The following is a 25,015-nucleotide window of genomic DNA, read 5'->3' on the forward strand; positions in this document are numbered from 1 at the left end:
CTAAAATTTAAAAATTTATATTTATTTTAATAATTACTTTATAAAATATATTTATTTAATAATTATATTTATTATAATAATAATTATTTTATTTTTCATTATAAAAAAAGTGTACGCTTGCAATTAGGTGTTTTCAGTATTTTGGATATTTAATTTTCTTATATAATTTTATTGTAAAATGGATTATCCGGAAATATTTTTTAGTCAGAACAAAGGAAGTCAATACAAAAAATTAAAAATAAGAAAGAAAAAAAAAAGAAGGAAATAAGAGGAGTGAGATGAGGGCAAATCATAGGAACAAAGCAAAATGTTGAGAGTTGATCCCTAACCTCTGTGTTGCCCTCACCTCTCCTAATCTCCAATTCCCTTTCAACTGCAAATTGAAATTCAGTTGTGTCTCCCAAAACCAATCAGATTCATCTATGCCCTAAAACCACCGGATCAAATCAAATCGAACAAAACCAACTCAATTGCGCGATCAGAAGGTTCTCTCTCTTGAATCTTGAAATCTGCTTTTCCACTCACACTTTCTCCATCCTCCATTGTCTATAAATAAAACGCGCAGATTGTCAATTATTTTTGTTATTTAGTTATATATTGATTATGATTAGTTAATTTTGTTTGAGACCAATGAAGGTTCGTCCTTAACAAATGAGTGAATTGTCTTGTTTTGTCATAAATTAGTTTACATCAGATAAGAGAGTTTGGAATGTTAGACAAAAGGTTTGTTTTGCCATACATTATAGGGGGATTCTTGTTCCCTTCATTATTGTGCTTGTATTTTTTCTGTGTTTGTTGGTGTTTGAAGTGGCACTTAACTGATACTGTGTATGAATTGCAAAGAGACACACAGAGGTGAAGGAAGAAAAAAATTAATGCCACAGATGGATTTATATAATTTATGAGTGATATAATCTTAAACCTCTGTTTGTTTTCTTTTGTCATGTTTAAGCAAATTTTAATTTGCCTATCCTACTTGGACTGCTGCAATCTGATTAAATTACCCAAATTTTCCTTATATTTGAACTGAAGCCCTAATTCTAGGACAAAGTGTCACTGTTCCATCATATGAGGCCGAATTATGTTTGTCTTCAATTGATGTTTCAGCTCCAAATTCTAGTATGGTAAAAAATTTTCTATAGTTCTATTTAGGTTGGTAGAAAGATGGTTGCATTGTAAGATGAGAATTAAACCTCACTTATATACTATAATCCTTACTATTCCTAGTTGATGTTGGTTCTCTAATGCACCTCACACCTAGGAATGACCCTAGGATAGGTTCTAAATGACTTTGATACTGTTTTAATTGAGTTTATACTTACTGTAAATCTTATTTGTAAGTTTAGGATTACATCCCACTTATATATTATAATATGATATTATTCATAGTTGATGTGAGATCTGCAACACTCTATGATGTCCTGACATTTGTCAAATCACTTTTATGATTATTATTTGCGAATTTGTTTGTTCTAAAATTAAAGTAACACATCATATAATTACTTTTAGTAGGCTTATGCTCATTATTATTATGGGGTTATGAGTGCTGCTCCATAATCAGTTTATGGAGAAAGTCAATTGCAATCTTATTTCATGATAATTATTCAGCAGCTAAGAAATGTAACTGTTAATGATGCATGTGTATGATGTTTTGCTTATAAAGTACATAACTTATTCAGCAATTCAACCAGAGTCAGTGAGAGGAGTGAAAGTTGTATTGTAGATCCATTGTCTCAATTGTGCAGTCAAGGTAATCTAAACAGTGGGCACCTGACTTATTCAATCTTCCTTTTCCATCCAGACTTGCGATGGGGAAGGGAAGTAGAAGTTTCTAGACTTACTTGGTCAATTATGTTGTAAAAGTTCAAGATATTACATGAGATGTGGAAGGAATGGGGAGTCAGAAATTGAAGGGCCTAAGTTTGTCACCAAAGATGAAAAATTACACCTGAAGATTAAGATGTGAAAAACTCACAAGGTCAAGGAGAACATATAAATTTCAACAGTAAATTAAACTTTACCCAAAAATGCATATTCATAGTTTTGTAAGTCTAAATTAGTTAAAATTAGTTAAAATCACAATGAACTCATAACCAGCTAGCCTAAATGCTTAGAGCAAATTCTGTAAGCAAGGGCAGAACTGCACAATCCAGCAACAATACAAGACTTTCAGATTCCAGAAATGTGGAACAATAGCAGAATAGAGACAAGAGTGCAAGGTATTAGAATATATCAGTAGAAAAAAAGAGGCAAAACAAAGCACAATCGTGAAGTGGATGCAAGAGCAGAGGCATAGTGATAAGAGAAGAAGAAAATGTACAATTGATTATGGTCTCAGCTCAAACAATGCAAAGTAAAAAAAAGCCTGTGCAAGAATGATCATAAACAGAAGCATTAATTTTCACAATATAAGATTGTATGATAATCCTCACAATTTTCACTACATTTTTATTGAAAAGTGGTAGTACTATAAGACAAGATTATTTCATATTTGAGATTTTCTGAGTTTGGTCATTTAGTCCTTTTCAAGAACTAACTTTTAATTATATAGTGAAGTATTTAGGCCATAATTATATGTTGGAAAAAAATGGAGGAAATTTGGCTTATATACTCATTGATTAGTTTAGTTTTATTACATGTCAAGTTGATAATTGTATCATAGAATGGTTACCTTTCATTACTTCTATTCATTCTATTTTATATACCAATTTTTAACTGTCACATTACTTTGCATATATTTAATTTGTTGAATCCCTTTTTGTTGGCACAGATTTTTCTATTTCCAAAGGTTCATGGTATTCTCAACTGCTTTTCTCCATGAAGGGGGCCCCTTTTATTCTAGAAAAAGGCCAAGGGCATTAGATCTTGGACATCAAGATATAGATTTACATGCAGATGCAGAAAGGTCTTAATTTTTTGGTCATTACATGATATTCTTGCATGGTATAGGTCTTTTACGTGGTGGAATTAATAAAAAAATTTCCATTCATAGCTTGTTAGACATGCTTTATCACTCAATTCATTGAGGTTCAATTTGGTTGTATGTTTGATTGTGATTTTTCTAACAAATCATTTCATTTCAGAGTCCATTCATTATTATGTTATGATATTATCTATTTGTCATGTTTTTTCTGCTAGTAAGTTGATATTTCTGACATGCTACCATATCATTTCATAGGGACTTGTATTTGGATTTTGGATTTTACTTTTATTTGTTTTTTGTATTCCTGAGTAGGATATTTCATATTATTTATTGGTTGTATCCCTTCGTATAAATTATTTTCTTTCAAAAATCATTAAAGACAGAGAAAGCTGCTGACAATTGATGGAATTAAGACTACTAATTTAAGGCCACATTTTACACTTAAGACATTAATCTGTGAAAAAATCTTACCTCCACTCCTTTTTTGTTATTAAATTTTCTTATTTGTTTGAGTGCTTCCCTAGGTGCATTAGTACTGGTGATGTTCCCTCTTCCAGTAACACTGACGATAAAGTTGACCCAGATTCTGGAATGGAGATGAGCTGTCCATCAAATGTTAACAATGGCTATGTTCCTGTGTGCTCTACCACAGGGAATATATCACACATGGACCAGAGTTTATGTGGCTATGTGCAACAGCCTGCTGTAGTGAGTGGATGGATGTATGTGAATGAAAGTGGGCAAATGTGTGGTCCCTATATTAAGGAGCAGTTATACGAAGGCCTAACTACTGGTTTCTTGCCATCTGAGCTTCCTGTGTATCCAGTGATTAATGGCACAATAATGAACCCTGTACCATTGAATTACTTCAAGCAGTTCCCTGATCATGTTTCCACTGGGTTTGCATATCTGATTATGGGTATCTCAGGCACTAGGATGCCTACAACGGCAGTATATGAACAAGGTAGATCTTTTGAGGCTGTTCCTCTGGCTAGTAACCCAGATTCGGAATCTGTGTCACATTCACATGTTAATTACTGCAGTAAGGAATCCAATCACTTAAATCCACACCCAGAGCCAGTCAACAGTTTAATATCTTGTCAGATGGTAGTGCAATATCTACTCTTTGTTTTGTCCTGTGAAAGTAAGTTTGCAATACATTGAGGGCATGTCTTATGGCTTATTTCAGTTACGTGAAGAATGCTGTTGGCTTTATGAGGATGAGAAGGGTATGAAACATGGGCCCCATTCTATCAGTGAATTGATTTCTTGGCACAGTCACGGATATCTTAAAGATTCAGCAGTGGTAAGATGCATGTTTTTTTCCGATGAAATAATATTATAGGCTGCAGATCTGTTGCAGTAAATGATTGAACGATTATCCCATTATTTATCATCATCTTTTAGGGTGTGTTAAATTTTCCATTCACACAGTTCAAGTCACTCAAATGTGACCGGAAGAAATTAATCTTCAACATTGTTTAGAATGGAAATACAAACATGCACTTAATCTTTTGCCTGATTTGCCATTTTGGTTCTGGAACATTGTGTGTACTTTTCAATTGAGTTGGTCCTCTAAAATCATCTGGGAAGGAGAAACACAATACTTTTATTCTCATATCAATGGTACAGTCCATCATTTACAGCATTAGAAAGAGAATAATAAAATCCCAATCCTAAAATTATGCGATGTGTTTATTTTCCCCTTAATTCTAGAGATTCTGATGTCCTATCGTAATCTGAATTTAACAGCCAAATCTAAACTTTCCTAATTTATTACAGCATTCTGAAACTTCTTAACGGAAATTGCTGACTCATGTAGAAGTATACTGATTTGGTAATTGCAGAATTGTTGTAGTCAACAAATATTTTGATTCTGCAGCAGCATGTTTGTTCCCATCTCAGTACTTTTCCTCAAGATTCTACTATGATTCATTTCAAAAAGATTTAATTGAAAATCTTTAAATTTTAAAGACTTGAGTGAAGCCCATATTTTTAAAGTACTTAGTTTTGAAGTTAATTTTCAGGGACCAAACTTTTTTTTTCTTAAAGTACTTTTAAAACTGGAGTTTATTGTCATTATATTTTATAAGCCTATGATATCATACTTGTTTCCCTGGGGTTCAAGACATGGACTGGACTAGTGGGTCTACTTCTAGCTAACAGTCTAAGAGGTTATTGGAATTTTGTGATGGCCAAAATTTCATAGGTGGATCGGAGAAGCCTAAGTTTTGCAATGTTGGGTTAGTTGAGGTTTTAAGTGAATACCTGTTAATCAGAACATGTGATGAGGTTTTTTTTTGGGGTTTGAATTTTATTTAATAAATTAACATTGTGCCAAATGAGATGAAGCAACTTTCTTTTCTATCCTTTTGCTGTTTCTCTATCTATGGTTTTTCTTGATAATGTTCCTATGTCTTGATCAGTCCCTTGGAATAACAATGAAGCCCAGTTAAGTTCCATCCTTTGGTGTTATGTACCTTTCGTGTTTTCTATTTCAAAGGTCGTGCACTTTTCTTTTTTCACAGATAATGTGCCATCTTAAAATATGGTCCCTCGATTGTTTTACTATTGTGATCACTAATTTATTTTTAATGCTATAAAGTATCATCTCTATTTTCCTTGAACTTAAGTGTCACTATTGTGTGTATAATAAGGTTATGGGGTTCCTAAATCCCAAATCGAAGACACAAGTTTGGGGGATATCTTATATGTTTATATGATTAGAATTTTATAGAATTGGAGTGTTTTTTTGTTATTATGATATTGAGATTCTCTGAAAATTTGTTTTATGCTATTTTAAGTTGAGACAAGAGTCGATCAAAAGGAGGAGAAGAAAAGTTGATAAGAATGATCGGGGTAGTGGTTGTGATTCATGGTCATTATGGAATTGTGTCCAGTTGCAGCAATAGTAGTTGTAACTGTGCTAAAACCTTATTGTATTTTGGTTCATTGCCTTTTTATTGGTTGGTAGATTCTGTATGGTAGCAGACGGTATTTATTTTAGCATATGATGTGGGCAATGGTCGGCCTGGCTAATCTGCTTGGGGCATTTTCGGCAAAGTTCTCATTGGACTACTGATGGAACATACTTTTATCCAAGATCTGTGAATTTGATTCCTTGCCCTCCCGTAAGCTCTGATGTGGTCTAGGGCCCACCTGCTCCCCAAAATAAATATGTGCAATGGCTAAGATTCTCTTCAACATGGACAAGGGAATATCTTCTCCCCTCGTGGTCCTCTCTTAGACTACCATTTATTTAGCCTATTGAAAAACAGAGTTAGTTTTTGGGGCTTCCCTCACTCATGTTACTGGCCTCCAACATCAATGACACCGCTCCCTCCTTGTATAGGTCATTGTCATCGTCCCTGCTCTTGCCTGATAAAATCTCTTGTCTAACCAAGCCTTCTAATTCAATCTTCAGCCAATGGTAGATGGTTAGAGGTCCTTTTTGTTTCTACCAATGGATTTTTTGTGATGATGTTAGAGAGGACTGATAAAGAATTATTTTAAAGAAATATCAAGTTGCATGTTAACTAAATATGGCACACTCTTGTTTCACTGGTAGGGAAGAGAAACCACTCATCCCAACTTTAAAAGGCATCTTGAGACCCATTGACAATCAGAGTTCCATTGCCTTTTGGTTCTTCACTCTTGAAACTTGATTGAAGTCAACCTGGCTAATACATTTTAAATTTCATTTTTTGTTTCAACCATTAGTTATTATTGTTTTTCTTTCTGCATTTTCAGTCCTATGTGTAATTCTGTTATCGGTTGGCTTTTCCTAAAATATAGCTTGTGGCTTCAGGTTTGTTTTTGTAAGTTTTTTTGTGAAACTTTAATGTAAATATCCAGTGTATGTAGTTTCTGCTTTGAACTCAACTCGAATTAGTTTTCTTCCTGATGCAAGGGTTTTAGAGGTATCCAAATGGTTTGGTATTTCATGATGTTTGAATAGCATCAGTTTATTGCCTGTGTTTATTTTAGGATGCTGGTTTGGGCCTAAGCCCAACAAAATGGCCAAACAAAGATTTTATTACAATTGCTAATGTTGTCAGTTTGTTAGAGGGGGAAGCATACATATTGGGCGTGGGCATAGTATGGGGAAATAATTCAGAATAATTTTTTATTAGAATCTTAGAGGTTGGGCCGAAATCATCTAATATCTGAGGAGCAATAGCACTTGGCTAACTGTGGGGACCTTTTGTTACGTAGTACATCTAGTTTCCAATCAATAATACTCTTTCTGTTTCTCTTTAATTCATATTTCTATCAAGTTACAATTGTTTACTCTAGAAAGAGTAATGTTACTATGTCAATCACCCTTGTGACCGGCTTTTGTTAATTGACAGATCTTTCATTCTGATAAGAAGTGTGACACCTTTGTGCTATTGTCTGTTGTCAATGCATTAAAAGGAGATACCACTGGAACCATTTGTAGATCAGGTTCTAAAATTAATGAGGTTGACGATATGGTAGAGTTGATTAGTGAGATATCTGAGAACATTTCTTCCCAATTGCACATGAGTATCATGAAAGCTGGTCGCAGAGTTGTGCTAGATGGAATTATTGGAGATATTATTGCTGAGTATGTTACAGATAAGAAATGTAAGAGGCAAAAGCTTGAATCAGTTGCCCATACTCCTGAAAACAAGATGGTAAGTTTAATTCCTTTGCAAGTACTATTGTTGAAAGCTTGAAATTGTGTGCATCTTACTAAGATGTTGAATCTTTGCTTTAACAGTTTATGTTTTATGTGTAGGTCAGTAAAGGTTCTGTTATTCCCAGTGATCCTGCTACTACTTATATTGATGATGATGAGGCTTATCATGAAAGCTCGAGACTTCCCTCAGCCAGTTTTAAATCAGTTGGAAGCGTTGAGAATTTTTGGTGGTCATATGCTGTTGTTCGCAAGGTACTTCTTGCTTATTGCATGCAAGTCATGTGGAATGCAGTGTTTTTTGATACAATAGCAGATTATTTATATTCTTGGAGGAAGAGGAAGATTTGGTCTCATCCTGAGCCTCAACCATCTACTAATGCCGAGAAGATTGAATCAGAAGCTGTAAGTACTGACTTCTGCATAGCTTGCTTGATTATTTTTTTTGCTTAAGTTGTACCTATAATGATCATACAATCATCCTGCAGTTGGTTCACAAGCCAGATTTCCCTGAAAGCAATGCTAATGGCTATAATCAGTTTGGAGTATTAGTAACAAAAGGAAATCATCCTCATTCATTTTTATCTCCTAGTGGGTTCAAAGGCGGAAACTTACTGAAAGGTCAAAATGTTTCTTCTCCTTACAATGACTCTAAAGATTTGTCATTCATTGTTGAAAGTGTGGAGAATGAGCTTCACTTCTCTTCGAAGGTATCTTTTGCTGATTACATACGACATTTTGTTGAGAAGGAAGTGAACAAAATAGTTCCTTTCCCAGAAGAAAACAAAATAAATGAGGTAAATTGATTGTAAGCTTTATTATCCTTTTTCTGTACGGGCATTTTATATTGAAAAATCCTTTAATTCTTGCAGGTTGCTGTTAGTGACACTTGCTTTTCAGATATACTTGCTGACAAAACGTCTGTGAAGGAAATTCTAAATGAGAAGTCTTTGGATTCTTTTGAGGAAGGAAATTCATTTGGCAAGTCTGCATCTGGAAACCTTATGTCTGATATATTTTCAAAAGCATTTAAGGAGTTGTGTGGATATGGAGATGATGTGGTTGAAGAGGAGAGTGATAACCTACCACCTGGAATTGAAGAGAAGAGTCAAACAGTTGTCCTACACCGCGATTTGAAATTTCGACCTTCGAGGTCAGTTGAATGTCATCCTAAGATCACAGAATATGTTGCAACTGCATTGTGCCGACAAAAATTGCACGATGAAGTTCTGGAAGAGTGGAAGTCGTTGTTTCTTGATTCTGTGCTCGATCAAGTATTTAGATCAAGTACCTTAAAGAAATATTTTATGTCTGATGGGCAGGAGGTAACAATTTTATCAATCCCAATATTTCGATAATTACGAGAACATAAAATTCTGCATTTCAGCTTGATCTCTCTAACTATCTTTTGTTTAGTTTTAATTTGTCTTATTATTGATACTTTATTGTTTTGCTTTAATTGATTATAATTCTATAGAAAGGAGAAGCGTTCAATTCAAGCAAGGAAAATTTGAATGGTGCTACTTCTGGACTGGGAAGAATGAAGGAAGGAGAAAAGAGTTCTGAAGTACGTCTGGTGATTGGAAAGAATACTTATTACCGCAAGAAGCTATCACGGAAGGAGTTAGTTTCCTCACAGACTGTAGCAGAAAATGATTCTAGGCCAGGGAAGAAGCCTGTGGGCAAGTTGAGGAAACTTGTTTGTGGAGATGTTAGTGAGGCTGTTGAGGTTGAAATAGCTTCTGTTAAACATGGAAAGACAAAGAAGATTAAAGGGAAGAAGGACTCATGTTCCAAGGGCAGGTCTTCTGTCACTGTCAATGCTAGCTCACAAAGTGATCAATTATCTTTAAAGAATAAAGCTGGTCAGAAAGTGTTGAAGTTTTCAGGTGAAGTCCAAAGTATATTTCGTTGTTAATTTGTAGATACTGGTTTCATGATTATAAACTTGAATTTTAATAAGAGCTGTCCACTTTCAGAGAATGTTGTGAATGTTGTGAAATCCACTGTAAAGAAGCTTTCAGTGCCAACTGATAATAGCGTTCGTGAGAAGAAGGTTGTCAAAAGTGATGGCACTGTTAAAGAGAAAGCCACAGGTCATTCCTCGAGACAGATTCAAAGTGGTAAGTTAATGGTACATTCTCACTGGATTTTCGTATGTTTCTCAGTTTCTTGTTCCTGGTTGAAACTTATCTGACTTTTGTAGAATGAATGTCTTTATTCTATTTTCAGTCTTTGCACACACACAACAAAAACAAAAGCCTTGTATGTCAATAGGTGAGGTTGGCCACATTGATCACATGACGATAGCATTTGGCTTGGTTATGGACCAAATCTTCAGATATATTTAGCATGAGATCTCTTTTAACAATTTCTTTCAATGTTCTTGGTCTGCTTCTCCCCCTTTTTTCACAGGACAAAAAACCTTCATTATACTCATTGGTGCTGTCAACGACCTTCTTTGTGCTTTACCCATACCACCTTTATTAATTTTCTGTCATGTTTTTCTGGTTTATTGCGCCCATGGGAGGCTTTAAATTTGTTTTATCTTGAACGCATTCATTCCACCATTAACATTTTCTCAAACACACACTAACATGTATACATATATTTTATGGGATGCCTTTTTATATTTACAGCAAATAATAAAACATCAAAATCAAAAAGGAAACATCAAATGGATGGTACAGCATCTTCACATCCAACAAAGATTTTAAAAATTTCAAATGGTGGTGCTTTTCTGGATGGCAGTAAACAAGTTATTGTGGAAAGGACGAAGTCTGCTAAATCCAAACCATTGAACTTGTGTCCTAAATCTAGTGGATGTGCTAGGACTTCTATTGATGGTTGGGAGTGGCATAAATGGTCTAGAAGTGCCAGTCCTGCATATAAAGCACGTGTTAGGGGCCTTCCGAGTGTCCAGAACAAGTGCATATATTCTGAAAATAATTTATCTCAGTTGCCAAATGGTAAGGGTCTTTCTGCAAGAACAAATAGAGTAAAATTACGTAACCTTCTTGCTGCTGCAGAGGGTGCGGATCTTCTGAAAGTGCCTCAATTGAAGGTGATTGAACAATAGAAGTGTTTTTGACCATTTTTATTTAGAGCATCTTGATATGTCAGATTTAAACTATTTATTTGCATTTCTCAGGCACGGAAGAAGCGATTACGTTTTCAAAGGAGCAAGATCCATGACTGGGGACTTGTTGCCTTGGAGCCAATTGAAGCAGAGGACTTTGTGATTGAGTATATTGGAGAACTAATTCGTCCTCGGGTAATAAAAGAACTGTTGTGACAACTATTCATATTTTAAGGTCATATTGTTGGTTGATTTTGCAAAGTCGATTTGAATTTATATATATATATATATATATATATATATATATATATATATATATTTTGTATGTCGAATATGTATAAAGACCATTAAACTAGCTGGTTTCTCTTTATAGAATTTCCAAATTTCTTATAAATAAATGTTGAGGATGATGGAGTACTTTTTGTCTGTCTAATTGCACTTGAGTGAGCACAGGTACTCTGGGTGCTAGGTTTTTTACTAGTTTCTTATCTTGTGGTTTCCTTTTAAAGAATAAATGCAGCATGAGTCTTTTTATGGCTGTAGAATTTGTAGTTGTACAAGAGACCTTTCCTCATTAAATGTGTGCTAAACACGGATTTAGTTGATGTCATGGCAGTTGGAATTTCATTAATTGCAATTTGTTGCGACTCTTCACCCAAATGAAACAATCTATATGGAGTTGTTTTTTTACCAGAATCCCGCATTGAATTGACAATCATTGAGGAATTGCTTGAATGTTAATTCTGTTGTGATTCTTGCAATATGATATGGAGGGATGGTGAACTGCTACAGTGTGATGATGAACCGGGGATGCAATGGGTAGGAGTGTTCAGAATGCTTGCTGTTGGTTAAACTTTCAAAGATGGGTCTGGGCACTGGCACTGAGGATGGTGGTGGGGTTGTTGTGAGATGAGACACGCCACATATTTGAGCATCTTAGGATGTACAGGGGCAGACAAAAGGAACTGAAGAGGTGAATGAGCAAGAAAATGGGTTTTTTAGAGTTAGGTTTTGAAAATTAGAGAGAGAAGAGCTTGGAGAAACATAAGTATTATTGTGCATTGTGTTATTCCATATTTAAACCAATAAGCATCAGTTGAAGTTACCCTTCAGTTATCTACAACCAACAGACCTCAAAAGCTTAAGGCAATTGATGTGGGACCTTCCTACACATTGATAATGAGGAAATAATTAATTTCTACTTTTAGAGTTTTTTTTATTCATAAAACATTCTGTATTGTTTTGAAAATTTGATAATGAATCTTAATGTCTTCTGATTTGCATTTCAATTCTTGTTTGACCACCCCACTAATGAATCTTAATTTGTCTTCTGATTTTCATTTCAATTCATGATTGACAACCATGCAATGGTCAATATTGTATGGGAAACTGATGATTTTTTCTTTGACAGATATCAGATATACGGGAACGTCAATATGAGAGGACGGGAATTGGAAGCAGTTACCTTTTTAGACTTGATGATGGTTATGTGGTCAGTAAATATTGCTTTAATTATTAATTTTTTATTTGGATGTTTCATTTATCTTGCTTATGTAAGGTGACTATGAAGTCATTGTTTCAGATGGATCTGATTTTTTATTCTCCCTATCCTCCCTATGTTGGCATTGATTGATATCTTTACTATGTTTTTCTATGATTGAATAATAATGAAGTTTATGGATCAAAGAGTAGCCAGAGTAAAATCTCACGGATTGTGTTGTCTTTTTAAATTTTGTGGATAGTGGGTTTATACATTAAAAGGTAGATGATAGGTTTATAACTAAAATGTTGAATGTCAGACCTAAGTAAGTATTGACTCTGTAAGTTGGGTTTGAGTTCAATAATTTGATAAAGCAAATATTCTTACAAATGGGCTAGTGGATGATCATCTAAATAGATAGTTTTGGTTAAATTCCCTGTTATATCATATCTGGCTTACTATCAAACACAGGCTTTCTTGGTAAGCCAATCCTGACACATCATAATTTTGTCTTGTGATTGGTTAGTCCACTAGATCTACAAACATATTACCTAAATAAAGTGTTACATTACATGTATTTTTTGCATGTTTTCTCATTAGTATTCTATGGATAAAAGTATATGTTGATAAATTCGAATCCAGTGATAACTATTGAAATGATACATTTATTTTTCATGTTCGAGTATATGCAGGTTGATGCCACAAAGAGAGGTGGAATTGCTAGATTTATTAACCACTCATGCCAGGTACTTTTTCTACTGTTATTTTTTGTATTATTCATGCATTTAAAGAAGTGTTTTTGGGTGTATACACTTCACTTCTGTTCGTGATTTAACGTTTCTCCTAATTTGGACTTTTTTTTGGCAGCCCAACTGCTATACAAAGGTTATATCTGTTGAGGGTCAAAAGAAGATTTTCATATATGCAAAACGACATATAAAGGCTGGTGAAGAAATAACATACAATTACAAGTTCCCCTTGGAGGAGAAAAAGATTCCTTGCAACTGTGGTTCCAGAAAGTAAGATGATGAAACTTCAATTTCTGAGCATGTTTTATTTTTTCTATCGCTGCTAGATATATTAGCTATCTTAATTTATTAAAAAAAATTGCTGTGTATACCGTCTTGAATGATTGTCTTGTGTTACTTACACATGAATATTCAACCATGGCAATGAGTTATTACTTAATATCTCACTCAAGTACCAGCCAGATCATGAAACACAAGAGTTTTCTATTTTATTGCTTGATTTACTACTGGTACAAAACGTTTGCATCACCCTTTTGATTATTGTTTTTATTTTTTCTATCGCTGCTAGATATTTTAGCCAGCTTAATTTATTAAAGAAAAATTGCTGTGTATACTGTGATGCATGTATAACCTATTGAATGATTGTCTTGTGTTACTTACACATGAATATTCAACCATTACAATGAGTTATTACTTAATATCTCACTCATGTACAAGCCAGATCATGAAACACAAGAGTTTTCTATTTTATTGCCTGATTTACTACTGGTACAAAACGTTTGCATCACCCTTTTGATTATTGCTTTCAGATTTTACTTAATTACGCACAATGCATTATAAACCCTTCACTGGAGTCCTATTCTTCCAGTGTGGGACTTAGTCCTTTACATCTAAAATAATGCATGTTTTTTTTTTCTTTTCTGATGATATAATCCTAGTTGATGAATATGAGGAATAAATATTAGCTTTTGTTTGTGTAAGAGAAACAAAAGGTTTTCTGTTACATTGAAATATTAGTAAGGTGAAGAATGCGGAATGCAATTTAGCTAGGTACGGGTTATAGAAATTGTAGCAAGTATTCTGGATCTATTTTACTTGTTTAGAGATGAGGGAATGTGACACTTCTAGATTCAGGTTGGATGAATGCAATGTTGTTAAATAGGGGTCATGGTGGAATGTGGTGGTGGATATCACTTAGGTAGCCATGAAATGGCAGTTGTAGGTTTGATTTTTGACGGTGGGCTGTGGCAGCCATAAAACAGATGGCGGACAGCATCTGAAATGACCATGGTGAAGTACCTGTGGAGAATGAAGAGGTGAAGAACTAGCTGTTGTAGTTGGAGAGCCCACACCCTAATAAACTGCCCACTAGAATCACAGATTTCCGATGTTGGACTTGGATACTAATATGCCAATGTCACCATGCATTGCTACCCCAACACTTGCTCTGGCTGGTTGTACACTAGTCTTCGAATAGTCTCAGGAAACATTCCCATGTTGATGTCTCCACTTGTACTGAGGCTGAGGTACATGATGGAAGGTTCTAATTCTAATTGATAGAAACCTGGTATATTATTAGAAAGACCAAACGAATTCTATCCTGCAGAATTTCAAAGGTCTGCATCTCCAAATGCCCAAAAGGTCACAATTCCCTCACAAATGATAAAATGATCTCTTTCTTCTCTAACGTATCTTATTGACAATGCCCGCATGTTCTAATTATCCCCAATCTCCATCTAAGTAGCCAACCATTTCTATCTATTCCATTAACTATCTATCTAGCAGGTATCGAACCTATCATAACTAATTCCTAAGAGTTACCTAACAAAAACCAATAGGAAAGACCTTGATCTGAATTAAATTTTTTGAATAATTGGTTTTTTATGATGAATCACAATGGTCTTTTTGACAGATATTTGAGTTTGATGTGTATTCATTCAGAACATTTAGGACAAAAATGAAGGTGGAAAACTGCTGTTTTCTTGTCATTGCGTGTGGTTTAGATATACTCATAATAACATATCTATGTATTTATTATGCAGGTGTCGTGGATCATTGAATTAGGCATTGATTGGATTTTTGATACTGGTATGCATTTATTGCTGAAGGTGAATTTTGTTGTATACAGCTTCACTCTAAATTGTGTCATGTTTTTGTAGGTCATTCTTTTCAAAGCCCACATGTTAAATTATTGAGTGGACAGGATTTTCAACATAGGTTTGTACTCGTATTGCATATTAGAGTTTAATCATGGTATTCAATCCTGTTAATCATTTCATTTCAAGAGCTTCTGCTTTCTTGTCCCTTTACATGCACTCATTTTGGAAATTTTTGGTTAAGGGAGTTTATGCACTTATGTGCATTCAACTCTTTAAACTTGTGAATGTGGCTTTAATTTATTAAACATGTGAATTGATATTTTGGAAAAGAGTGCACCTTAAGTGTGATTGTTTGGTAGGTACAACTGATCTGAAAAATTATATGGCTTTGATTGGAACATTTAGTATATCATTATTGTTGTTTTGTTTCCAGGGTAATACTCTTTCCATAATTGTTGGATGTTGCATTCTGAAGACTTGACTCTTATTTTAATATTTCACTTGACTTCAAATGGGATGAGTTGCAAAAGTAGTTGTTTGTGATCATACTTTGTACGTTTCTGCTCTCAATAATCTCTGGTGTTCATAGGGGTTATTTTTTATTTTTAAAATACTAGATTGTTATTTTATTTTTACATTACATGATGTGGCTACCTCTGCATTGCGATAGGTAACTGTCAAAGGAATATAGAGGTTATTAGTTGTATAGATTCCATTTCATCTGTGTAAAGACTTACTATGTTTACCTGTTAATAAATGTATTGTCCTTATACTCATTGGGTGCCTGTTTAATAACTGCTTTCTGCTCCGTTATTTTACAACATGCATTGTGTTTTTAGTCATCACATTTCTAGGATTTTCCTAACTACATGGAGATTTCTTTATGGTTGTTGATATATATCTTTGTGAAAATGTTCAAGTACTGTTCTTTGATTGTGTACTCCAAATTGTATGAACTAATCTAATTCCAGTTAATAATGAATACAATTTACCTTGGCATAATACGGAAAGTCTAAATTTTATATCTTATGATTGTGGTGGGGCTAGCATGTCCCGTGGCCATAAATTCTTTTGCACCATTATGAGTTTATACTGTTACCAATTTTTTTTATTAGGGTAGCTAAAGAATGATTTAGTTTTAGTTTCAGACGTCATGTGTTAACTATAATCCATATGATCCACTGAATCAATCGTGTCTTTCTTCAAAACCTAATATGGTGCATGTCTAGACTTTCACATGTTTGGTTTCCTGTTTGTTGATTTGCTTTTAGATAAATGATATGTTGAAATTGAGTATTCCTTAAGTAGGAAATGTAGGCTTATAGTTTCGATAGCTCTCCCCACTCCATCTTTTTCTACTTGGAGGTTCTTGGTGTGTTAAATATAATTTAAAACAAAAACATGCAATCTAGTGCACGAGTTCTTGTTATTGATTTAAGTATTGTGGTGTTTCAGGTTATGGATCAGCGTCATTGATGATATAGGCTGCAATGAATAATATTGATGATTGATATACAATTTGGATTACCTGCTCGTTTGGTGATGAATTAAGTAGCTCGTTCATTCTTGTGGACTTTTTTGTGGCAGTTGAGTTTCTTCTCTTTGAAGCTGTAAATAATTGTTTCCATGTATATATTTTTTGGTAGTGAAGGAATTATTTGTTACAAAAATTTTCTAATTCATTAATGAGTAAAAAGCTTTGGAAACATTAGTACAAGCTATTGAAAATTAAAACTGTTAATCTCAAATCCCCATTCCTGCCCCCTAATTATTCACATTTGACAGTTACACTCGTTTATATAACAAAGATTTGATTGAATTATATTAAAAGTTGCGGCTTAATAAGTTGCAACTATGTAATATATCTACATTCCAATAATGATGTTATTGAAATTTTATTGATATATCAGTCCTTTCTAAACAGTTAACTCTTATGTTTCTTTAGCAGAGACTGAATGCTCTTTTGGTCTCTATGAAAGTATATGCCTCAAAAAATAGGGTTAACTGCACTTTTGGTCTTTGTAGGTATTATTGCAATTGTATAATTTTAATCCTAAGTTTTCGTAATGTTAGTTGGGATTTTTATGTATGGTAAAGGTGTGATTTTTGTCTCTCAGGTTTCAGTTGAGTTCCTTGAAATATCACTATTGTGATTTTATTCCTTTTGTTATTTGGAATTTGTTGATTTTATTTTGATTGATGAATTGTTTGAAAGATTAAAATTGCACAATTGTGCGATACCTTGGACCAAATTGATGCAATTGAAACTTTGGGACTAAAATTACTCATTCTTTTGTAATATTTAAGAGATTTAATTGACTCAATTGGAATTTCAGAGACTACAATTTTAGAATTGCAATACCCGATGGAGCAAACATGTAATTAAGTCTAAAATTATTAGCTATACTTGGAAGCTTTTCCCATCTGTCAACAATACTATGGTTAAGGGTGATCGTTTCGTGTTATTCATTGAAATATATACTACTATGTACTTATATAATTAATGTTTATTTTAGCACTCTAGTTTTGAGATTCTAAAAATAGAAGAAATTGTGGTTATTGGCTACTTGAATTTTTAAAGTCCTTTCTCTCCTTTATTGCCAGTTTTAATCGTGTATGAGCGTGTAAATAGTCACGAAAAAAAAGCCTCTTGTGGTAATTTTGATCAGTGTATCTTACTAGTGCGTAGAATTTGTAGATAAAATTGGTAGAATTTGTAGATAAAATTGGTTGCCTTTTATCTTTTATTTATTTTGCTTCCCTCCTTCAATTCCTGTGGTTGCAGGATTAGCTCACATAGGAATACCGTTTTAGTTTGCTGAGTTGGATTGTGCCTACTGGTATGTTTCTCTTTCCGTTCCTTGTTCTAGTGGTTCTTGGTGACTGGTGAGTTCTTTCTTATTTCTTTTCCAGTGATTCCCATTTCCATAAATTCTTTGACAAAATATAATGTGCACCAGCCAAAAAGTATTTAAGAAGTGAATTCCTAGTTAAAAATTACAATATGGATGCACAGATTAAAAAGGATTTCACCTCTATTGGTTGAATTAGTTCCTTGCTTTATTTATCTCCGTAATTACTTGCTTACGAATAACAACGAATTCGGTGCAAATTATACTGATTTTTCACGTCTTATTTTACCTGTGTAAATAACTTCACCCATTCCAACAATTATTTTCTGTTGAAGTATTAAGTTCTTGTGGAGGTTGTAGCATAATATAAATGATAAATTATGAAACAACCACTATAAGTTTCTTTAATGTCCACGAAAATTGAGATGAATTCATAAATCAACATCGGTCGTGAGGAGTTTGCTTAAAAGTTGTGAATGTGTTATGTACATTGGTTAGGAATATTAGGTCGTATTGTTTTATACAATTAAACTCCCATGTGAACATTTGTGGAAATATAAAAAAAACCAATTATTTTACAAATCCATTGACACTATCATCCACAGACAGAATGACTGTCTGTGTTTTATTATTAGCATTGACAAATGATACACTTTAAAGAGAAAAAAAAAACGGAAGGGACCAAGCACGATAATGGTTGGCTTAAGGCAAAACGTTACAAATCCAATTGAGAAATGTGGTTTGCCTTGGCTTTCCAAAAGATTCGAGTCTAATCTTTCGACTTCAAGAATGATCAAAATGCTAAAGCTTGTATGCACAATATTGTGGTCTAGTTGGAAACACCTCAACATCGGTGGCGGACCCATATATAATTTAATATTTTAATTATAATTTAATTTTTGTTAAATTATAATTTAATATTTTAATTTTTTTTGCAAGTATTAAATTTATATATTGATTCCGTAGTCAAATTATGTACTTGAACACTGATATAGGAGTGTGTAATGTATTTTTTGTCCCCACTCGTTCAGGGTCTTGGATCTGCCACTGGTCATCATAGAGCTTGGCTGCACTTGTTGGCCTTTCGGATTATAAAACATCAAGCAAACTCAACTGAATAATCTAGTGGTGTGCCTTGTCACAGAAGTTTAAGGATGAACCGGTTCATTGTTTTGCATCTATGATCATCTAAGTGGGTATTCCCATAATCTTTCAAGTGCTTGATTTTCTTCTTTCATACTGGCAATTGCCATTTTCATACAAAATGGTCATGTATTTTGAGCAATTAACTCCGCCTGTGTCTCATAATAAAACACAGCCGGTCCCCAGCCCGGACAAAGGAGGAGGGTTGCAATTTCAAGTTTCTGATGAAAATTAAGATATATCTTTAAGTTAATGAAAATACTACATGTTTCGTATAAATATTTCACTTACCATGGCGCATAATCTATGGCTTAATTTTGTATGGTCAAAATAATTTATTCATAATATCGTGTTTGTTTTGTTTGTGATAGTTTAATGTGTACTTTTGTTGAGTTTTGTAATATTGTGTGATATTGTTTTCATAACAACCCTAGAACCTAAGATTTGTGGTACTGAGCAGTTGTGGTATAAGCACACAGAGATAAACAATATTTTGTTCTTTTAACTTGTATTTTTATTCTTTAAATTCATGCTTCAAATTGAAAAGAACTATACAGCCTTTAGAAGAATGAAATATGCTCTTATATGGTTGAGTATCTCATTATATTTCTCCACTTTAAATTTCTAATTTGTGTTCAACAACGTGTCATGTTGCAAGTGGAATAATGTATTTTTGGTATGCATGATCCCTCTTCATATAATTTTTGGATGTCTAGGAAAAATGAGAACAGAAGAATCATGTCAAAGAATGGGGAATGTGACAGAAAGCTTATTTGAAGAAAATGTATTGGCTTTCTGAAAGGATTCGTATGTCCATAAAGAAAAGAAAAAGAAAAAGAAAAGCAAATTCTCTTTGAATGAATCTATTTTCAAAAGCGACACTAACAGATATGCTTTGAATATTAGAATAAGTTATCCTCGAATATTACATTTTGTACATTTTGTGAAGAGTCATTCTCTCACTTTTTTACTTGTCTCTGTTTTCGATATAACTCTTAGAAAAAAAAGATTCCCAATTGAAAAAATATTATTGGTTTACCAACACCAGCTGTCGGATTTTCATTCAAGATCAACTTTCTTCTAACATATATTCTTTTAATAATATCATTTATTGTTAATTAGAATATATTGAAAATTTTAAATTTTAATAAGTTTTTACCCTATTTAAGTTTTCCCTTTACTTTAATATTTTTAATTAATAAAATATATATGTTTTACAAAGACTATGTAATTAATTACATTCTTATGATTTCAGTAGTCTAAATTTGTCATAATGTTAATGCCACGGAATGCTTAACCTTTTTAGGTAACACATGGTGGTTTGATTAATAAGACGTATTAAACAAAGGTAATTATGTAAATAATTCTTTTTATCAATTTCAATTCTGTCTTTTTTTATTTCTAATTTGTGGTCTCAGATAAAATATATGTTTTTGTTTTCAACGATATTTTATATTTTTCTTTTAAACCTTGGTTAATTAAGTTCAGAATATGTTTGTAAAAGTTATTTAATGAGCATTTGTTGGAGGAAAATAAGAAAAAAGTTATAATAAATTTTTTATAACATGTTTAGAAAAATTCATATAAAATATATTTAATTATTAGCTACCAAAATTTTATTCTCTTAATTAATCACACTAACATCAACTATCAAGATTTTGACTATAAAAAAATTAGTTTCTAAATTAGTCTTTAATTAAAAAATAAATTTCTAAATATATTTTTGTTACTAAAATTAATCACTATTTAATAGTTTTTTGTTGTGTATATAATTTAGAATAAATATAATATATGTATGACGTTAAAATTATATGCGCGGCGGACTTTTATTTCATTTAAAGAAAAAGTTACTTATGTATTAAGTTGCATTAGAAGTTGATAAAAAAAGAAGTATTAGAAGTTATAAATGACTTAATTTTTGTTGAGATAAGAATGTCAATTAAACAACACATCTTCACATTTTATTGTTAGAAGTTTGTTTCGATTTTGATGAGAATCTAAATTAATTGGATATAAGAATGGATAAAAGGTAATATTCTACTTTTGTTTTTGTTTAATTAGATACAGAATCATGAGAGTGAGTATGCTCATCTCTAATTTAAATTATAAATTTTTTGTCTTCAATTTTTTTTAATTTATTTATAATATTTGATCATTAATTTTTTTTATAATTTTGAACATTTTCTGTATAATTAATATTTGATACTTTGATATTTAAATATTTATAATTTTTTTCTTAATATATTGAAAAAATATATACACTTTATTATTGAATATTTGATACGAACTTGTCATACACCATACGAGTGTGTTCCTTGATATATAGAAGTGAAAAGGAAACAAGTCATAATGAAAATATACTTCAAGATAAAAAGATGAAATAGTTAAACATGTACCTAGTTTATTAAGGATCCATTTATAGACATCTTTTATGTATATTTCATAACAAATTTATAAAGTTTGGATTATATTTGTAGGTGAACAATATGGAAAAATAGGTTAAAAATGAATATTAATTAGGTTAAGTAATGAATAAGTAAGATATGATCGTTGTATAAAAGGCAATCTATGGTTTGAATAAAAACTGAACAAGTGGCAGAAGAATTCAAGAGTTTCATAGTGACGATGCAGTACCAAGAAATAACAGGTTTTGTAGAATCATCCCATGTTTCCACAGATTTATCACTAAGATTAGCATCCTCCGAAAACAAAAGCAATGAGAGAAACAGAAAGGGGAGAAAGAAAAAGTCAATGAAAATGTCTTACTAATATTTTCTCGATCCTTTCTCAAACTATTTATTAGATTCTTAGATAAGTTCTGTCTTTGATGTTCTAAAACATTTAGGTGTTTTTCACTTTGTTATGATCATGTTGAATGGATTGATTTACTGTTGAATTCTTTGAATTATGTTTTATTAGTAAAATATTTATTTTTTCTGTTGTCAAATGTTGTCAAAACGTAATAGGCATCGAAATTCCAGCGGTAGTTTCTATTTTTCTTTTTTTTTTCATACTTATATTTTCACAACAGTGGTAAGAATTTTTCTTGGTAGGGAGAGAATTTGTTTCAGGCTAATGTATTAAACTTATATCACTTTTGGCTGATAAAAATAACATTCATCACACACATATATGCAAACATTTTATCCCATAAAATTAGCCAAAAGTAGTGGCTTGCGAGGAATTATTGACACTCCAACTTGTATGACTTTTTTTCTTAATGGTAACAATGAATTATCTATTTATTTATTATATTTCTTTGACATTATTAATAATTGATAGGTAGATGTTGTCTGGCATTTAAACCACTGGAATTTACTGCTAGAACTTCCTTGTGAATATGACCAATACATGAAAATAGGCACTCTTAATTCAGCATTAATTGTATACATAAGCAAGTAGCATTCACTGAGACGCAAGACAACTCATACCTTTTGACTCAGTTTGACTGAACATAAGATTACAACACAGTTTTTCTTTGTACTTTTCTGGTTGAACTTTATAGTAGAATCAGTATCCCAATGCATGCCTTGTAGCATCATTTCCTCAACTTCTTCATTTTGGTAGTAATTGTTCAGAGGATCCAGAGACAGAAGAAGAATACAAGAAAGCAGAAGAGAAAGAAAAACATGCCATACAACAAATTTACTATAATTATTACTAGGATATGTAACACAAGAAAATGACTATTATTTGGTAACATTAAGAACAAAAATTTCACACAATTAGTCAAATAGTTGTGCTTGATCTATAAGTAATCCATTGTTTTGTAAAATAATTTATTAAAACCATCATGCAGTGACATTTTCTTTTCCTTTTCTATCCAACATTCAATTATGCACACGTCATCTGAGGCTAAAAAGATGAAAAAAAATCACCAATTTGGTCAATAAATGGAATTGAATGCACCAATACAATGTTCTCCATTATCCTTACACCCTATATTAGTTACTCATTATTGAATACTTTTGGGCAAAAGGAATCTTGCCTGCATTTCACATATTACTCCCCTCTCCAAACATAATGTATACTGGATCGAATCGAACACGGATATTATCTATTCATAACTCGACTTACAAAAAAGATTTGATCAGTAATCTGCCTGCTACCTGCAAGGATATCCACTTAAAAAATACCTCAGAGTATTTTAAAACCCGCAAGTACTCACAAATATCCACAAAAAATAAAAAAAAATGTATTTTATATATTTTTTAAATAAAATTATAAAAAAAATATATAATATAATATAAAGTAAATTAAATATAAATTAAAATTTAATTTTAATTAAATTTAACCTAATAAAATAAAAATTAATTTTATTTTTAATTAAATTTAACTTAAAAAAAGTAAAAATTAATATTTTTTATTATTTTTTGTTGTTAACGAGTATATATGGGGCGGATAGTTTAATACCTGCACCCAACCCGTTTAGAAACGGGTATTAAAATATTTCGCTACCGGTTACCCGCGAATAATAAATATTCGCGGATAATGAGTACCTGCTGCGGATTTTTTTGTCATTCCTATATATATATATATATATATATATATATATATATATATATATATATATATATATATATATATTTTTTTTTTAATTATAAATATGCAAGTTTAACTTTCTGAATGAATTTTGTTATTTTAGGTTGTTTTTGACGAAGAAAACAAAGTACAACATATTTACTATATAGGTAATACGTGAAGAAATAACATGAACAAAATGAATTTGATTGGTGTTAGAAAATATTCAGAAGACTAAGTCAAACCTTCCCGTAAAAAGATTCACTCTAATGTGACATGCTTTACTCCCAGTAACATATGATGAAGGTACTCTCTTCCTTCTATATGAATTAGTTATGGTGTTGGATATATGCAATTTCACAAACCTAAAACAATTAGTTTTATCTTCATGCTTGAACCACATCTCTCTCCTAATCTTGTTCCCTTCTGCATGAAATCTTGAATATGCAAGATTAATATAATGGATGAGACAAAGGACAAGATGACTAGTGATATTTAAAACATATAAACATAACACAATAAACAATCAAGATTCATATAACTATAATATTAGCTTAGAAATAAAGTTGGAATAGAGGCTGAAGAATAAAGTTATCAATTTGATTCATTTTTCATGGACCAACTCTGGTTCACTTTTCAAAGATGTCCCTTTTAAGAATGTCTCTAAAGTGAGGTTGAAAGAAAGTTTCTTTATTTTAAGTGGGCTATGCTTAAAATTTAGATAAATTTGATTCTATTACAAGATTTCAATTTGAAAAAAAAATAGTTTTATACATATATAAAATTATATATTTCATTAGATAATCTACTATATTATAATTTTATTATATTTAAATCAATATTTTTATATCATATTTATTATTATTCTATTAAATAAAATATATAATATATAGTTTAATGAAGTATTAATTATGATGTATTTATTAATTTTATCAAAATTTATAACATTTAATAAAGTAATATGTAATACATTGTGATAAAGTCTCACACAATAGTAGAAACATGGAGTATAGCTAAAATATGATAATATTGGATTAATTCTAATAAATTCACACTAAATTTTTTTATAATTAATATATATATATATTAATTATTAAAGAAAAATAAATAAATAAAATTTAATTATAAATTTAAGTCACACATTAAAAAAAGAAAACAATAAACAACATATAATAAAAAAAACTCCCTAAACTTAGTTTTCATAAATTCATAATTTTAATTTAAATCTAGATGAGTTTTTTTCATAACAAAATTAAATAAATATCTTATATACTTTAAAAATATGTTTAGTCAATCAAGAAAGTTTCACCAGTCAAAGATTTCAACCTCTTATATTGTTGTTTAATTTTCTTATATAAGCAAACAACCAAATTTATTGAAATCTTTTACAAAGTCTGTTAGTCTAATTAAAATATTTATATGTAGTTCTTTGATAAATTAAAAACACTTAGACATGTGAAGATTAGTAGTTAATTGCATTTTTTCTTGATTTCAAAATGTATATTTTAT

The 25,015-nt window shown here is 31.8% G+C and overlaps 1 protein-coding gene across 5 annotated transcripts; it reads left to right on the plus strand.

Annotated features, from left to right (window-relative positions):
• The first annotated feature begins 220 nt into the window (after window positions 1–220).
• On the plus strand, window positions 221–19,586 carry SDG25 (SET domain protein 25). 5 transcript variants are annotated; one of them, XM_088105789.1, is made up of 21 exons: window positions 221–485; window positions 2,771–2,905; window positions 3,448–4,030; window positions 4,113–4,229; window positions 7,276–7,581; window positions 7,686–7,988; window positions 8,072–8,380; window positions 8,456–8,908; window positions 9,061–9,472; window positions 9,563–9,706; window positions 10,223–10,647; window positions 10,735–10,857; window positions 12,074–12,154; window positions 12,835–12,888; window positions 13,010–13,161; window positions 14,934–14,979; window positions 15,051–15,108; window positions 15,424–15,542; window positions 16,446–16,576; window positions 17,776–17,830; window positions 18,874–19,586. In XM_088105789.1, exons 2-16 carry the CDS (start codon window positions 2,793–2,795, stop codon window positions 14,953–14,955), a joined length of 3,597 nt encoding a protein of 1,198 aa, XP_087961915.1. In that variant the 5' UTR covers window positions 221–485; window positions 2,771–2,792; the 3' UTR covers window positions 14,956–14,979; window positions 15,051–15,108; window positions 15,424–15,542; window positions 16,446–16,576; window positions 17,776–17,830; window positions 18,874–19,586. The 5 variants fall into 5 exon arrangements, with proteins under 5 accessions (XP_087961915.1, XP_087961914.1, XP_087961917.1 ...); XM_088105788.1 differs by lacking the exon at window positions 15,424–15,542; XM_088105791.1 differs by lacking the exon at window positions 15,424–15,542 and having other exon boundaries at window positions 3,457–4,030.
• The last annotated feature ends 5,429 nt before the right edge of the window (window positions 19,587–25,015 follow it).

Source organism: Vigna umbellata, chromosome 2, assembly GCF_029865625.1.
Source record: "Vigna umbellata cultivar VRB3 chromosome 2, Vumbellata_1.0, whole genome shotgun sequence".
Lineage (NCBI taxonomy): Eukaryota > Viridiplantae > Streptophyta > Magnoliopsida > Fabales > Fabaceae > Vigna > Vigna umbellata.

What these genes read in the sequence shown, in the direction of transcription:
- SDG25 (XM_088105790.1), top strand. Translation starts at nt 2,793, where the DNA reads ATGGTATTCTCAACTGCTTTTCTCCATGAAGGGGGCCCCTTTTATTCT. An exon ending in AAGAAAACAAAATAAATGAG is followed by an intron (nt 8,381 to 8,455) that starts GTAAATTGATTG and finishes TAATTCTTGCAG; the next exon opens with GTTGCTGTTAGTGACACTTG. An exon ending in CTCGAGACAGATTCAAAGTG is followed by an intron (nt 9,707 to 10,222) that starts GTAAGTTAATGG and finishes TTATATTTACAG; the next exon opens with CAAATAATAAAACATCAAAA.